This window comes from Onychostoma macrolepis, chromosome 02 (genome assembly GCF_012432095.1).
Source record: "Onychostoma macrolepis isolate SWU-2019 chromosome 02, ASM1243209v1, whole genome shotgun sequence".
Lineage (NCBI taxonomy): Eukaryota > Metazoa > Chordata > Actinopteri > Cypriniformes > Cyprinidae > Onychostoma > Onychostoma macrolepis.
This window is the reverse complement of record NC_081156.1, coordinates 22504518-22522852: the sequence shown is the minus strand read 5'-3', so window position 1 is coordinate 22522852 and position 18335 is coordinate 22504518. Positions and strand designations below refer to the sequence as shown.

At 35.3% G+C, this 18335-nt stretch overlaps 1 protein-coding gene across 3 annotated transcripts in view; it reads left to right on the top strand.

The window, feature by feature from the left end:
- Positions 1–18335, top strand: part of tnn (tenascin N) — a 38673-nt gene extending 20338 nt beyond the window's left edge. For 2 of the 3 annotated variants that reach the window (XM_058746631.1, XM_058746627.1), the window contains 11 exons: positions 5672–5935; positions 8605–8868; positions 10301–10564; positions 13050–13313; positions 13640–13770; positions 14831–14969; positions 15128–15279; positions 15465–15561; positions 15680–15844; positions 15916–16079; positions 17614–18335. In XM_058746631.1, the coding sequence (XP_058602614.1) occupies positions 5672–5935; positions 8605–8868; positions 10301–10564; positions 13050–13313; positions 13640–13770; positions 14831–14969; positions 15128–15279; positions 15465–15561; positions 15680–15844; positions 15916–16079; positions 17614–17739 (2030 nt within the window). In that variant the 3' untranslated portion in view covers positions 17740–18335. The remainder of the gene's footprint in view (positions 1–5671; positions 5936–8604; positions 8869–10300; positions 10565–13049; positions 13314–13639; positions 13771–14830; positions 14970–15127; positions 15280–15464; positions 15562–15679; positions 15845–15915; positions 16080–17613) is intronic. The other variant, XM_058746639.1, reaches the window with a different exon arrangement.

Below are 18335 nucleotides of genomic sequence, written 5' to 3'. Positions count from 1 at the left end.
AGATAGATAAATTAGCTGTACTTTGACTCTCCCGATTGCTTTGTCTGAGAAGGCAAGTGATGTCTCAGTGAGAAAACAATCATCGGTATAGTAATAAAACAAAATATGAAATCAAATAGCGGTCAAATGTGTTTGCAACAGAAAAACATAGGCAAATACATAAGATGAAAGTGTTTAAGCTGTCTACTTCTTCTGTTCCTAGAGCCCCAAGGCTTCCTTAAAGGGATAGTTCACCAAAAATGAAAATTCTGTCACCATTTACTCAACCTCATGTTGTTCCAAACTTGTATGACAATGAAATTCAATGGAAGTCCATGGGGTTCAGTGTTGCTTTGGACCCCAGCTGAATGTTCTTCAAAATATCTTCTTTCACAGATAAAACAAAGTCTTAAAGGTTTGGAATGATATGAGCTTGAGTTGATAGAATGTTCATTTTGGGGTGAACTGTGAAATGAAGTATACTGCTTTTTTATTTGATCCTTGTCAGGTAGCTAACATCTGACCTCATATTATCCCAACAGTGCTAATCTTTTCCAAGAAAAGAGATTTTTACTTTACACAGTCAGGGTATTGCCAAAAAAGTGGCTGGACACTTTAGCTCTGTATTGGATTTTCTGAGTATTGGCTCAAAATGATAGTATATTTGTCTTAGGGGGTTTCTAGAAGAAATAGTTTGGGTGTTATTGCACATTTTATATAAAGAGCCATCTGATTTCTGTAGTTGCACACACGTCATGTAAGCCACAGAGAGATTCTCAATTTCAAAAAGTGCTCTGGTTAGAGAGAATTTAATACTTGAATCTGCCTAAATTTGAGGTAGTACTACATCCTTTGCGTCTGTTCCTGACAGTTACAGCAGCCATTAGAGGGGTCTCCGGTAGACAGTATTTTCCCTCCGCTCAGCAACTTATGAATTACAGCACCAGATACGCCTACACTTAGTCTCACCAAACCGTAGGAGCAGGAAATGGTTTTTCAGTGCTTCCTCATGGACATTGCATATTTTGCACGTGTCCATCACAACGAGGCCAGAGTGTATATTGTTCTTCTTGTTATGCAGTGCAATGTAGGGTGACCATATAGTTTAATGTAGGATTCCTTATGTTTTACGACTGAATAACTGAAGCATTCACACTGACCTGAAGATGAAGAGTGAGATTTATAGATGTGATTGAAGGCCCCCAACCTGGTTTCTTTTAGCATCAGTGACTTGAACAGCACCGCTGAGTTTTTCAAGTTCTTGGGAACCATAAACACAACTTTAAATTAACTGAAAAGACTGCCTCTATAAAAAGAACAAAATGGCTCAATTGGGGACATTTCTTTTGCAATTGAAGACATTCAATCTGCCACAGACTTTGATACTTTTGTTCTACCCTGAAATCAATGTGTCCCTCATCACCTCCTCCATAACAATCAGGTGTAGTTCTTCCTCCACAAGGGAGTTTAATGCATCATTTGTTCAGTGGAAAGAATCATTGGATTGGACATTTTCAAAGAACTTAATGTCCTGAAAGTGGCAAAGCAAGACCTCACATCTTGATCAGCACTACTTTAAAGCTTTACTTTTCAAGAAGGGCTCAGGTGTTTGTTTTTCTCTTGAGCAAGGCCTAACTTCAGAGAAGTTTCTCTACTTAAAGGCCGTTTTGAATACCAAACAAAATTTCTTAGTTTACCTATAGTATGCAGTTACACAGTTTATCTATTTATTGAAGTTATATTTTGTTTATTACAATCCTAAATGTTAAACTCACCTGCAAAATTGTCATACATTATTTCTTTTCTACCCAAAGCTAACTCTGCATGGCCATATTCTGCATCCTTTAATCGTACCCAATACCTAAACTTAAGAACTACCTTACTAACTATTAATAATTTGTATAATAATTCAGTAATTTGGAGTTTATGGAGGCAAATGTTGTAGTTAATAGTTAGTTAGTTAGTGAGAATTGGTCCCCAAATTAAAGTAAACCCAATATACAGGTGCTGGTCATATAATTAGAATATCTTCAAAAAGTTGATTTATTTCACTAATTCCATTCAAAAAGTGAAACTTGTATATTATATTCATTCATTACACACAGACTGATATATTTCAAATGTTTATTTCTTTTAATTTTGATGATTAGAGCTTACAGCTCATGAAAGTCAAAAATCAGTATCTCAAAATATTAGAATAGTTACATTTGAGTTTGAATAAATGACCATCCCTACAGTATAAATTCTGGGTATCTCTTGTTCTTTGAAACCACAATAATGGGGAAGACTGCTGACTTGGCAATGATCCAGAAGACAACATTGACACCCTCCACAAAGAGGGTAAGTCACAGAAGGTCATTACTGAAAGGTGTGGCTGTTTACAGAGTGCTGTATCAAAGCATATTAAATGCAAAGTTGACTGGAAGGAAGAATTTGGGTAGGAAAAGGTGCACAAGCAACAGGGATGACCGCAAGCTTGAGAATACAGTCAAGCAAAGCCGATTCAAACACTTGGGAGAGCTTCACAAGGAGAGAACTGAAGCTGGAGTCAGTGCATCAAGAGTCACCACGCTCAGACGCCTTCAGGAAAAGGGCTACCAAGCCACTTCTGAACCAGAGACAACGCCAGAAGCATCTTAACTGGGCTGTGGAGAAAAGAACTGGACTGTTGCTCAGTGGTCCAAAGTCCTCTTTTCAGATGAAAGTAAATTTTACATTTCATTTGGAAATCAAGGTCCCAGAGTCTGAAGGAAGAGTGGAGAGGCACAGAATCCATGTTGCTTGAAGTCCAGTGTGAAGTTTCCACAGTCAGTGATGATTTGGGCTGCCATGTCATCTGCTGGTGTTGGTCCACTGTGTTTTCTGAAGTCCACAGTCAACGCAGCCATCTACCAGGAAATTTTAGAGCACTTCATGCTTCCTTCTGTTGACAAGCTTTATGGAGATGCTGATTTCATTTTCCAGCAGGACTTGGCACCTGCCCACACTGCCAAAGGTACCAAAAGCTGGTTCAATGACCATAGTGTTACTGTGCTTGATTGGCCAGCAAACTCGCTTGACCTGAACCCCATAGAGAATCTATGGGGTATTGTCAAGAGGAAGATGAGAGACACCAGACCCAACAATGCAGATGAGCTGAAGGCCACTATCAGAGCAACCTGGGCTCTCATAACACCTGAGCAGTGCCACAGACTGATCGACTCCATGCCACGCCGCATTGCTGCAGTAATTCAGGCAAAGGAGCCCCAACTAAGTATTGAGTGCTGTACATGCTCATACTTTTCATTTTCATACTTTTCAGTTGGCCAAGATTTCTAAAAATCCTTTCTTTGTATTGGTCTTAATTAATATTCTAATATTTTGAGATACTGATTTTTGACTTTCATGAGCTGTAAGCTCTAATCATCAAAATTAAAAGAAATAAACATTTGAAATATATCAGTCTGTGTGTAATGAATGAATATAATATACAAGTTTCACTTTTGAATGGAATTAGTGAAATAAATCAACTTTTTGATGATATTCTAATTATAAGACCAGCACCTGTATATTTAAATAGTTTAAATATGAAATTATATTCAAATAAAAAAATAGTATTTATATAATTTTTTATCATATGCAATTATGAGAATGTGTACATATTACATTCTTCTTATAAATATTTTATTTATTACAAAACATTTATTTAAAAATGTTAAATATTTTACTGTAAAAAACAGACAAATATATACATTTTCTCTGAATTTATTATCATTTTATGTTATGCAGTTTTGTGGAAAGATCACTGCAAAAAAAAAGATTTAGAAAATGTTTTCTTTTTTCATTTATGCAGTATATCAGAGTTTTTTTTTTTTTTTTTTTTTTGAATAGCTTTGCATTGCATTGTTTCTTCAAAGCAAATCTACAATGCACTTCTTATGAAGCGGATGATGCTATAATTCTGCCCTGATTTTCATCATGGATAAACAGTTTTCCATGATTCAAAAGAGCTTCCAGCTTTTATCTCCCCTGCTGTACTTTGGCTTGGAAGCTTGAAATGTGTCCAGAGAAATTTGGGAGAAATATTTCTAATCTGACCATACATCAATGGTCAGAGACAGGAATAGAGATAAAATTGGCAGTCAACTTAATCTCTCATGCTGTTTGATAAAGCACATATTATTTGAATAAGCAATAATACAGAAAAGAGCTGTTTGGCACATATCTTGTCATTATGATGTGGTTGTTTGTGCTGAGATATTGACTAGGTAGTTGCAGGAATCATGAAGTTTTCAGTGTCTCATAAATGCATTTAGCGTCGGCGCTGTCTGCTTTCCAGTGTGAGCTGTTGCTTTGTATTCTGGCCCATGTTTCAAACTCAGACGAGTCCAAACTGATAAGCCCACCTTGGCAATCAGAGAGCATAAAATGAGAGCTGTGGATTCTAGCAATCTTGGAAGGCATCGGGAATCAGTTTCCATGATGCGGATAGCATGGTGACATTCGGCTAACCTTGCTGCAGTCACAGAACGGTAGCCTAAATGATGATTGCTTTTCCTTGTCTCTTCACTTCCTCTATTGCATTGCATAGGCACTTTCTTAGTTCCAGTGGAACTGCTCACAAATGCATATTACACTGCCTATATGACCCTGCACACATCCTCAGATTTTCAGGTCCTGATAATTGCAAATCCATAAGCCCCATGAAATATAAAACCCTCAACAGCATCTTGTTCTTGCAGTTACTTTCACTTGCATACAAAATATAGCAAGTTCAATCAAGAATTCACTAAAAAAGTTTTGTCGGGTAACCAGATAATCAGGTCACAAATTGTTGTTAGATTTATGCTGAAACAGGAAAGGTCTTTTTTATAATATTTGTATGCAATTTTGTGTAACTAAAAAGCAAATTTATCATGTTTTATCAATATTTATATATCAAATATATTTATTTAAACCTCATTTATTTAGATAATTTAGTTTAAATATGAAATTATATTTAAAACATTTTATAATAAAATAATATTTATACGACAAAAAAGACAAAAACATATATTCTCTGGAATCTCTGAAGTCCTTGCATTATATGCAATTGTGAGTAAATAATACTTATAAATCTTTGTTTAAATATTATGGATGCTATGTTTTAAACACATTTCACTAAATGCTAAAAAATATTTGGGAATAAAAGTATTTATGGGAAAAAATTTTCTTTTCTACTTTGCATATGCAATAAAAAAAATCTGATTCAATTTTGTGTAAATAAAGAGTAAATGCGTCATGTTTTATAACTTAAATTTATACATCTAAAATTTTAAATTAAATATGTAATATTTTATTCACTCAAACAATATTTCAATAGTTTAATTATTCAATTGTATTTAAAATATTTAAAATAAAATAATCTATATTCAACAAAAAAAATCTACTTTTACTTTTACTAATATCTTTTTACAAATATGAATAAAGATATAATGCGAAGATATTCTATGAAATCTCTGAAGTCTTTTTATGATATACAATTGTGAGCAAATAGTATCTCAAATATTATGGATTTTATTTAAAAATATATTTAAAAATATCTCATTTAAATGATTTAAATATATTTTTCTGGAAAAAGACAAAAGCACTGATTTAGAAAATGTAATTTTTTGTGCAGTATACCATTGTTGTATTTTTTCATCTGAATGTCTTGAATTATCTTTTCCAACAGACATCGATTCCCCAACCAATCTGGCAACCAGGGAGGTGACAGAGAACTCTGCAACCGTGACGTGGGATGGTGTTCGTGCTGAGATCGATGGCTACATGCTGACTTACAGCTCTGCAGAGGGCACTAGCCGAGAAATTAAAGTGGCCGCTGATGCTACTTCTTACCAGCTGACCTCTCTGAAACCAGGAGTCCTGTACACAGTTTTCCTCTGGGCCTACAAGGGCTCTCGTTCCAGTAGGAAGAGCATGACCGAAGCAGAGACGGGTAAGCTGTTCACCTTCTGGGTGAGGATGTGGGGCTTTACCCTCACTGTTTTTATTTCCTCGTCTCAAGCGTTCCCGCAAGGGATCTTGCCACTATGCTTTGATCTCTTGAGCTGTGCAGTGAATGGAACAGTGGCATTCTCATATGTTCATTGTTTTCTTGTGCACCTAAGCAGTCATTTCCGTACTTTATTTTATTTCTTTTGACAGAGATTTTGTCTCTCCAACAAGGCTTTTGCATGCATTCCTTGCAAAAAACATCTACATTTGTGCATTTGGCAGATGCATGGTATGCATTTTGTGTTATCTGAGAATTAGACCATGACCGTGGTGTTGCAAGCACCAGCTCCAGCACCAGTTGTCAACAGCGTATTATGTAGCCATAATCTTCTAGTATTTTCCATTCTCCATAAGATGAACCATTATTAACAAATCTCTTTTAAGCTCTTTTAAACCGCCATCCCTTTAATATGACGACTCCTTCATAGCAATTCATGTTTAAGAAAACTAGAGGTATTTCTCCAGTGGGTGCTGCTGTAGACAGTAAAGCAGATGGTCTAAGTGCATTACCAGCTGACAGTCAGAGTCAGGAAACACAACCCAAACAGAAGCACTTGGATATATAACAAATGTACCCATGTGTTTCCATAACCATTTATCACAGTCCACATTACAGCGTCTAAAGAGCATTATAGAAGAAATCTGTGCACTGTAGTGTGAGCCACATTGTGTATTTTCTATTTACATTGTTACTAATGCAGCCTTTAACAAACTGCATGAATGATTGGAATATCTACCTTTGAGGCTTTGCTTACTGGAACCTTTAAACAAATGAATGTTTTTTGTAAGAAACCTAATCATGTTGCTTACAGTAGCTGGTGCCTAAACTTACAAATAACAGTGCTGTATAATATTTGCTACTGGCTTAATTAGCCTCAGGCACGTTAACATGTAATGCAGTAATGCAGATTTTATGTTAATATTTCATATTAGGGAATTAGCATCTCTGCTGATTGCTCAATAATTCACCCATCACTCATGTTTGCTCTAATATCTGTGCAAATGTTGATCTGCACTGTCTTAACAAAATGGTCCTTTTACCCTTTTTTATCATGTTTTGTGTTTGTATTACTGATTGTAAATCTTTAGGTTACATGGAAAGTGTCAATCATATGAACTTCTGTCATCCCAGGTAACACATTTAGGTTATAAAAATGTTGTGGGAACATTATTTTGAAATGTTTCTAAAACATTGAAATGACCAGTTTTCTTTATATAGTGTAGCATAGAGACATATAACATGATTTAAAGGTTAAAATGTTTCTTACAATGTTCTGCTAACTTTATTTTCATCCAAAATAAAACATTATTTGAACATTTATTTTTAATATTCTAAAAAATGTTACAATGTCAAGTTTTCTTGTCGCGATTATAAGGTAATTTAAAAGTTGCAAAAATGTTTCTTACAACATTCTAACTTTATTTTCAACCAAAACAAAACATTATCTGACCATTTATTTTTAGTATTCTAAGAATGTTCAAATGTTTTCTTGTGATTAACGTAATTTAAAGGTTACAAAAATGTTTCTTACAACATTCTACTAACTTCATTTTCAACCAAATAAAACATTTTTCAAATGTTTAATTTTAATATTCTAAGAATGTTCAAATATCCAGTACAAATATCATAAGGACATTCTAAGAATGTTGTTCTAAGAACATTTTCCTTCAACATTATGAGAATGTATATCAAATATTAATGTTATAAGAACTTTCCTTAAACATTACTTAAAGAACATTTTGTCCTAACATTTATATAACTTTTAAAAAATGTTTGTGAAAGATGTCAGAATATTCCGTGTTACCATCTTTTGATTTTGGTCAGGGTGGCCTTATATGCAGACCCCTGCAATCATCAAGAATATCAGGAACATCAGGAACAAGATGAGTTCACATGTAAACAATGCGGATAGGAGGTTCCTGAAATTACAACAAAACAATAACAGCATAGAAATGGGAAATATTAGAAATACATATTAATTCAAATACTGCTACATTTCATAACCAGCATTGATTGACCTGTAATTAATTTGGCTCATGCAAAACACAAAATCAGTGCTTTTTCTTCATAGTTTTGATACTCTATATTTTTTTTAAATTCCGTAAATATTCATATAAGACATGGTATTTAAGAATACTATTCTACAGCATGGTGTGTTGTTTCCTTCTCTGTCTCTGTGGTGTTGTGATGAATTGCAACATTACAACAGAACCTGCTGGCAGCATTAATCAAGTTGAACACTAATTTGAGAAAATTGCACTTTTCATAAGTATAGAACATTTCCAAATTTACATTAATTAAAGCCATTAATTTTCGCTCAACTTTTTGATGAAGCAAACAACATCAGATAAGATTAAAGACTTTATTGATCCAGGAGGGAAATGAAGTCAAACTGTGATGGGAAATAATAGGATTTACTATCTGCATCCTGGATTTATAGCTAATTGTATCAGTATGAAAAGGATAAACTGTATACCTTCATGGTTCAGTAATGCATTCCTTTACATGGACATGCATCTTCTTACATCTCCTCTGCTGCACTTTCTATATCTGCATGACTGAAATGCAGCAATGTTGTGTATTAACCTGTTGTACAAATGTCTTTTTAGATATAGACGCTCCTACTAACCTCATGACCAGGGAGGTGACAGAGGACTCGGCGTTGGTGACGTGGGACAAGGTGCAGGCTGACATTGATGGCTACATGCTGAGCTACAGCTCTATAGATGGCTCCAGTCAGGAGGTTCGAGTAGGAGCTGACAGCACCTCCTACAGGTTCACTGCTCTGAAGCCTGGAGTTCTCTACACAGTCTATGTGTGGGCCATCAAGGGCCCTCGCTCTAGCAAAAAGAGCTCGACAGAAGCAGAAACAGGTTTTTGAATCGTGTCTTCCCAGTCGACTCATGCAAACTAACACAAAGTTCTCTGTTTTGAACAGTTTATCTGTTTGCAGAAATAAGGCTTTGTGGCATGAAGCCTTAGGTTTCTTTCTACAGATAAACTGTCCTGTGCATGGCTTTAATGTAGAAATGTGCATTAAAAGTGAAGTGTGTCATTTTTTTTTAATGTTAAAATACTTTCTCATATACCATGATTGTCCACCATAGATTGATTTGTCTTAGTTCTTCTTCCTGTCATTCCAGTTAAACGTCAATGTAGGTTACGTGTTCTAGCAAACTTACGTATTCTGAAAAACAGGCTGCATCATTTCCATTTGCGTTGTTAAATATAGAGTTTTACTCAAGATGCCTTTAAACGAAGACCAAAGATGAGCATAACCAATGTTTAGATTGATATCTAAAGGTTTTTTCTTCTCACTAACATTCACATATTAAAATTGAATAAAACGGCAGCAATAAAAATAACTAGGAAGGTTAGCTGATTACCTTACAAGTCCATATCGCTGTCAGTTTGTATTAAGCCCATTCAAATTCTAAGACTACCAGTTTGGCCAACAAGGAAAGTAGGGCTGTCACTAACGATTATTTTGGTAATCGGACGAATATTCTGATGATTAATCGAGTAATCAGATTTTTTTTGTAGTAATAAAATAGACCTAAATGAACAATAGCCTTTAAAATTACTTAAAATACATACAGTATATAATAGCAATGTGGCAGTAACAATTGGTTCAAATAAAGTATCAAAAGCAAGTAATCATATGTTTTTTTTGAACAAAACTGTTAAAATACATTATGAATGCACCAATGGCCCGACGATTGTTTTTACACTTTACCACGTGATAGTTATGCCGGTTACTTGACACAGGCAAAATACAATCAAGTATTTTTTAAAAATCAAGTACTCAAATTAAATCAAGGAATCGTGACAGCCCTAAAGGAAAGTGTTTGGGAAACCTGCTTGAAAACAGTAATTATTTTTGCTATTCTCTTTAATGCCACTAGTGGTAAAGAAATGACATGCTTCACCTTTAATCGAATGTGTCAACTGTTAATTTAGAAATCCATACTCCTACTAACCTTTAGACCAAAAGAAGTGAAAGACATCAATGGTTATGGTTGTGTTTTTGGCTCTGAGCATATAAGAAAAAATCAACAGCGCCCCCTACAAGTTCACTAGCTTAAGTCCTAAAGTCATTGGCAGTTGAAAACATGCCTCTAGAATAGCTTTCTTTTCTTCTTAAGTACTTCACTCAACAAAACCTATTCATGTCTCATTTCTACAACTTTACTGGTCGACTCTTTATCTTGTGTTAAACCTCAGAAAATGAAAAAATAACTGAAGCAGACCAACAGAAGTAGAATTCCTTGAAAAATTAACACTGTTATACAAATGGCTTTCTAGATATAGACGCTCCTACTAACCTCTTAACCCGAGAGGTGACAGAGGACTCGGCGTTGGTGACGTGGGACAAGGTGCAGGCCGACATTGATGGCTACATGCTGAGCTACAGCTCTATAGATGGCTCCAGTCAGGAGGTTCGAGTAGGAGCTGACAGCACCTCCTACAGGTTCACTGCTCTGAAGCCTGGAGTTCTCTACACAGTCTATGTGTGGGCCATCAAAGGCCCTCGCTCTAGCAAAAAGAGCTCGACAGAAGCAGAAACAGGTTTTTGAATCGTGTTTTCCAAGTCGACTCATGCAAACTAACACAAAGTTCTCTGTTTTTAAAAGTTTATCTATTTGCAGAAATAAGGCTTATGGCATGAAGCCTTAGGTTTCTTTCTACAGATAAACTGTCCTGTGCATGGCTTTAATGTAGAAATGTGCATTAAAAGCAAAGCATGTCATTTTTTTAATGTTAAAATACTTTCTCATATACCATGGTTTTCCACCATTGATTGGTCTTAGTTCTTCTTCCTGTCATTCTAGTTAAACGTCAATGTAGGTTATGTGCAACAAACTTACGTATTCTGTAAAACAGGCTGCATCGTTTCCATTTGCATTGTTAAATATACAGGTGCGTCTCAATAAATTAGAATGTCGTGGAAAAGTTCATTTATTTCCGTAATTCAACTCAAATTGTGAAACTCGTGTATTAAATAAATTCAGTGCACACAGACTGAAGTAGTTTAAGTCTTTGGTTCTTTTAATTGTGATGATTTTGGCTCACATTTAACAAAAACCCACCAATTCACTATCTCAATAAATTAGAATATGGTGACATGCCAATCAGCTAATCAACTCAAAACACCTGCAAAGGTTTCCTGAGCCTTCAAAATGGTCTCTCAGTTTGGTTCACTAGGCTATACAATCATGGGGAAGACTGCTGATCTGACAGTTGTCCAGAAGACAATCATTGACACCCTTCACAAGGAGGGTAAGCCACAAACATTCATTGCCAAAGAAGCTGGCTTTTCACATAGTGCTGTATCCAAGCATGTTAACAGAAAGTTGAGTGGAAGGAATAAGTGTGGAAGAAAAAGATGCACAACCAACCGAGAGAACCGCAGCCTTATGAGGATTGTCAAGCAAAATCGATTCAAGAATTTGGGTGAACTTCACAAGGAATGGACTGAGGCTGGGGTCAAGGCATCAAGAGCCACCACACACAGACGTGTCAAGGAATTTGGCTACAGTTGTCGTATTCCTCTTGTTAAGCCACTCCTGAACCACAGACAACGTCAGAGGCATCTTACCTGGGCTAAGGAGAAGAAGAACTGGACTGTTGCCCAGTGGTCCAAAGTCCTCTTTTCAGATGAGAGCAAGTTTTGTATTTCATTTGGAAACCAAGATCCTAGAGTCTGGAGGAAGGGTGGAGAAGCTCATAGCCCAAGTTTCTTGAAGTCCAGTGTTAAGTTTCCACAGTCTGTGATGATTTGGGGTGCAATGTCATCTGCTGGTGTTGGTCCATTGTGTTTTTTGAAAACGAAAGTCACTGCACCCATTTACCAAGACATTTTGGAGCATTTCATGCTTCCTTCTGCTGACCAGCTTTTTAAAGATGCTGATTTCATTTTCCAGCAGGATTTGGCACCTGCCCACACTGCCAAAAGCACCAAAAGTTGGTTAAATGACCATGGTGTTGGTGTGCTTGACTGGCCAGCAAACTCACCAGACCTGAACCCCATAGAGAATCTATGGGGTATTGTCAAGAGGAAAATGAGAAACGAGACCAAAAAATACAGATGAGCTGAAGGCCACTGTCAAAGAAACCTGGGCTTCCATACCACCTCAGCAGTGCCAACAACTGATCACATCCATGCCACGACGAATTGAGGCAGTAATTAAAGCAAAAGGAGCCCCTACCAAGTATTGAGTACATATACATTAAATGAACATACTTTCCAGAAGGTCAACAATTCACTAAAAATGTTTTTTTTTATTATTGGTCTTATGAAGTATTCTAATTTGTTGAGATAGTGAATTGGTGGGTTTTTGTTAAATGTGAGCCAAAATCATCACAATTAAAAGAACCAAAGACCTAAACTACTTCAGTCTGTGTGCATTGAATTTATTTAATACACGAGTTTCACAATTTGAGTTGAATTACTGAAATAAATGAACTTTTCCACGACATTCTAATTTATTGAGATGCACCTGTACATTATGAATGCACCAACGGCCCGATGATTGTTTTTACACTTTACAGATAGTTATGCCGGTTACTTGACACAGGCAAAATACAATCAAGTATTTTTAAAAATCGAGTACTCAAATCAAGGGATCGTGACAGCCCAAAAGGAAAGTGTTTGGGAAACCTGCTTGAAAACAGTAATTATTTTTGCTATTCTCTTTAGTGCCACTAGTGGTAAAGAAATGACATGCTTCACCTTTAATCGAATGTGTCAACTGTTAATTTAGAAATCCATACTCCTACTAACCTTTAGACCAAAAGAAGTGAAAGACATCAATGGTTATGGTTGTGTTTTTGGCTCTGAGCATATAAGAAGAAACCAACAGAGCCCCCTACAAGTTCACTAGCTTAAGTCCTAAAGTCATTGGCAGTAAAAAACATGCCTCTAGAATAGCTTTGTTTCCTTCTTAAGTACTTCACTCAACAAAACCAATTCATGTCTCATTTCTACAACAAACAAACCAACAGAAGTAGAATTCCTTGAAGAATTAACACTGTTATACAAATGGCTTTCTAGATATCGACGCTCCTACTAACCTCTTAACCCGAGAGGTGACAGAGGACTCAGCGTTGGTGATGTGGGACAAGGTGCAGGCCGACATTGATGGCTACATGCTGAGCTACAGCTCTATAGATGGCTCCAGTCAGGAGGTTCGAGTAGGAGCTGACAGCACCTCCTACAGGTTCACTGCTCTGAAGCCTGGAGTTCTCTACACAGTCTACGTCTGGGCTGTGAAAGGCCCTCGCTCAAGCAGAAAAGCCACAACTGAGGCTGAAACAGGTTATCTGATTCAAGCTGGCTGCGTGGCTCTGCGCCCGTGCTTTCTTCTTCTGCCTAAAAATGTCAAATGAAGCATGTCGAAGGTCTTCGCTAAGGTCTTGTCTCAGCAATAGTGATAAGTTAATTAATTCTGAACATAAAGCTTAAATAGGAAGAATCCATCAGTTTTCAGCAGTAACTGGAATGCTAATGCTCATAGTTATAAAGAGAGACATTTCTCATCTATTAAGAGCTCATTAAGAATGAGCTGTATTCTCATGATCTTTCCCAGACACACAGTTCAGATGTTGACTTCATTTAACTGAGTGCTATTTGTTGATCCACAGAGATTGATGCGCCAAAGAATCTCAAAGCCATTGATGTCCAGACTCAAACCTCCACTATAACATGGAAAGCTCCTCAGGCTAATATTGATGGCTACATCCTGACCTACAGGGCTGAGGATGGCAGCATGCAGGTTTGCTCTACATGTTAACAGCTTTTGAAACCTGTTCAATTCAATACTGTGTCTGTTTACTGGTAACACTTTACAAGTTGATGTTAAGATCAGATCATGCAATAGCTAACATGAACTAAGGATAAACAATACTTTTACGGCATTTATTAATGTTCCTTAATACATTTTAACATTTCAATTTGTATAAATTAACATTAATGTATTATGAACAAACATGAACAAAATTGTAAAAATATATAATTTTATTCATATATGATTTTTAAAAAATGTAGTCTCTTATACTCACTAAGACTACATTTAATAAAAAAATACAGTAAAAACAGTAATGCTGAAATATTATTACAATTTACAATAAGTGTTTCTGTTTTAATATATTTTAAAATGTAATTTATTCCTCTGATGAATTTTTTTTTAACAGCCATTACTTCAGTCTTCAGTGTCATATGATCCTAGAGAAATCATTCTAATATGCTAATTTGGTGCTCAAGAAAAAGTTTCTTATTCTTATCAAAGTTAAAATATTTTTGTGGAAAAAATTATATGTGTTGATAAATATTTCAGGATTATTTGATGAAAAGAAAGTTCAAAAGAACAGCATTTATTTGAAACTGATTTTTTTTTTTTTGCAACATTATAAATGTCTGCTCTGTCACTTTTAATCAATTTAATGTATCCTTGCTGAATAAATGTATAAATTTCTTAAAAAACAAAAACAAACTTACTCTCAAACTTTTGAACTTTTGTAAATGTATTTTATTTTAGTAAACACAAATTAAAAATCCTTTAAAAATGATTGTTCTTTGTTAGATATGGCACTTACACAGTGAATGTATTTTATTTTAATAATATAAAAAAAAGAATGCCGTAATGCATGCAAAAAATGCTGCAAAACGATAATATGCCATAATATGATACCCAATGCATTAGCTAATGAACTTTATCATAAAGTTTGTGAGATCTGTTAAAATCTGTTATATTTGTTACTATCTGACAGACACTTGTCTGTTTGTCCCAACTGAGTTTTTCTTTGTTTCACTGATTTTCTGCTTTATTTTTTTAGACTGTGGAAAAAATGGTGACTGCGCGGGAGAATAGATTTGCACTTTCTGACCTCGCAGTGGGGAAAAAGTACATTGTCACCCTTATTGCCTACAGGAGCACAAAGAGGAGTAGGGTAGTGGAGACAAGCTTTAGCACAGGTAATATATTCAATACTATATTCCTTCATTTACACATTTATGAGACTCCTAGTGTATAAACACATCTCCAAGCCTCATTTTCACCAAATATTACATATATAACAGTTAATAGAAATAAAAAACCCTCATATATTTATTGCACTTCCATTATATTTTAGTGAGCCAGGCCTACCCGTTCCCAATGGACTGCACTCAGATTATGAGGAATGGAAACATGGAGAGTGGCGTCTACACAATTTACGTCAACAACAACCGTAGCAGAACCATGCAGGTGTATTGTGACATGACAACTGATGGCGGCGGCTGGATTGTGAGTATGCCGTTATTATTACTAATTTTTCTTGCGGATTATTGAATACTAAGATATGACTTAATTAAATGCAAGGTTTCATTTATTAAATATTCTTCCTGTTTTGATTTTATCAATTCATTTTGTATCTACAACACACACTACAAGTGTTGTATCTAACAACTTATCCTATGTATCAATTCCAGGTGTTCCAGAGACGAAACACCGGCAAAATAGATTTCATGAGGCGCTGGAGAGAGTATATGAAAGGCTTTGGAGAGCTGACAGATGAATTTTGGCTCGGTATATCTAATAAAGATTTCACATTATACGCTTATTGAAACCTTTCACTTACCCATGTCTTTGCTTCATACCGAACTAGATATTGATTTTGAGCTTTTTTTTTGTTGTTGTTGACCAGGCTTGGAGAAGATCCATGAACTGACTAATACTCCTACACAATATGAAGTGCGTTTCGATCTGGGCTTGGGATCAGAGCGGACATATGCTGTCTACGATAACTTCAAAGTAGCACCATCCAAACAGAAGTTTAAACTTACCATTGGCAACTACAAGGGAAATGCTGGTGAGTTGAATTATGTAACCTGATTATGCCAGCTAAGTTATATGATGTTATTAACAACACATTGTGCACAGGTGATGCCATGACCTACCACCAGGGAGGGTCTTTCTCCACGGTGGATTCAGACAATGACATTGCGCTTGGTAACTGTGCTCTGACTCACCAAGGTGCCTGGTGGTACAAGAACTGCCACCTGGCCAATCTGAACGGCAGATTTGGGGACAGCAGACACAGTATGGTGAGTTATGAGGATTTTGTTGTGAAGCAGAGTGAAGTTTTGAAAAAATGGGGCATCTGTTTTGGTGCATTATTTGCCATAGATTCTGCAGTATTGAGATGTAATAACCAGCAGAGGGAGCTCTCAAGTTACAACACTGAAGGGAGGATTGAAAACCGAACCACTTACAAGAAATAGCCCAATAATTCAAAAGAAAAGCAGTGTCCTGGATCTATCAGATTTCATAAGTTCACAAATAAGACGATATTTTCAAGTTGGTTGGAGATTTATGTTCCCATTAGAGCCTTTATTTCTGTGAGGCTAACAGGTGTATACTGAATGTTTTTCACAGAGGAAGGAAAACAACATTTTAGGCCACAAAGTATAGGAAATGTTTATTTATTTATTTATTTCTAAACATCAGACTGAACTTAGGTGTTAGGGGCTGCAAACTTTTTTTTTTTTTTTTTGTCCATGCTTTATTTCAGTGTTAACTTTGGCAATTTAGTTTGATTTTTAAAAAATATATATAATTACAAATGACCCAAACATGCACTACTATTCAGCCAGATGTAAATCGATACTTTTATACTGTACTATAAATACTTTAATCCAGCAAGGATGCATTAAATTGTTCAAAAGTGACATTTAATACATTTGTAATGTTACAAAAGATTTCTATTTTAAACAAATGTTGTTCTTTTAAACTTTCGGTCCCACTTTATATTGGGTGGCCTTAACTACTATGTACTTACATCAAAAAATAAGTACAATGTACTTATTGTGTTCATATTGTATTGCAAAACACTTTTGCTGCTATTGAGGTGGGATACAGTTAAGGTTAGGGACAGGTTTGGTGGTATGGGTAGGTTTAAGGGTGGGTTAAGGTGAAAGGGATGGGTCAACAATGTAATTCTAAATGTAATTACAGAAATTAATTACAGATGTAATTACATATAGGTATTTTAAAAATATAAGTACAATGTAAACACATGTATGTACACAATAAGTGCATTGTATCAAATGATTAATTTAAATGTAAGTACATAGTAGTTAAGACCACCTAATATAAAGTGGGACCAAACTTTCTATTAATCAAAGAATCCTGAAAAAAAGTAGCATGGTTTCCACACTGTTTTCAACATTGATTATAATGAGAAATATTTCTTAAGCATCAGAACATCATATTAGAATGATTTCTAAAGGGTATTGTGACACTGAACACTGGAGTATTGACTGCTGAAACAGGAATTCATTATATTTTAAAATTCTAAATAGAGAACGTTTATTTTAATTTTAAATACTATTATTGTTTTTACTGTTATTTTTGATTAAATGAGACTTCTATGAGACTTCTATCAAAAACATTTCTAAAACTTTTGAACATTTTGAAGCATTTCTGAAAAACTGTCAAACATGGGCAGAATAATTACCACCCAGTATGAATTTTATTTTATTTTATTTTATTTTTCAGAGAGGCTGCCCAATGATACAATGAACGAGTACCTGAATGTTAGTAAAATAATCTTAATACTTTTCTGATTGTGTCTTTCAGGGAGTAAACTGGGAGCCATGGAAGGGGCACCTCCAGTCTCTCGACTTTGCAGAAATTAAGATCCGGCCAGTGGGAGCAGTGGGCAGACAGAAGAGGTCATTGAAAAGGAGAGTAGCTGTGTATTAATAATCACTTGACAAAAACTACAAAATGTTATATTAAAATCCAAAACATATGGGAATTGAATCAAACCAGATTGGAATAGCTCTTCATATCAGAAAAGCCACTCTATGCTGTAGATTGTATGCTGTGTAATTGTATTTTGTATCATTTTACAAAAGGCAGATTTTGAATAGAATATGCTATACTTGTTTTGATTTAGTATATATACACACTGTATATGAAAGAAATCCAAACCAAAATGTGTAGCATAAACTGACATGCCAGTGCCATTCCTAACCCAAGGGGTGTTTTTCATACATTTAAGTGAAGGTATATTGCATTATAATCTTCACAGAACCTCTTTTTTTAATTTTATTACAGTGTTTTGCACCAAAGGACTTTGTACTGTATGATAAAGTTTTGAATGGATATTCAGGATTTCCCCATCATAATAGCTGACAATTATGATTTAATTCAAATGTCATGTATAAAAAGACGTTTATAACAGATTTTAAGCTATAATGTCTTCCATCTGGTTGTGTACTGTAGTTGTACTATAATTCCTGACACAGACACCAAATCGAGTGTCACATATTTTCACAGAAATAAAGTTGTTGAAA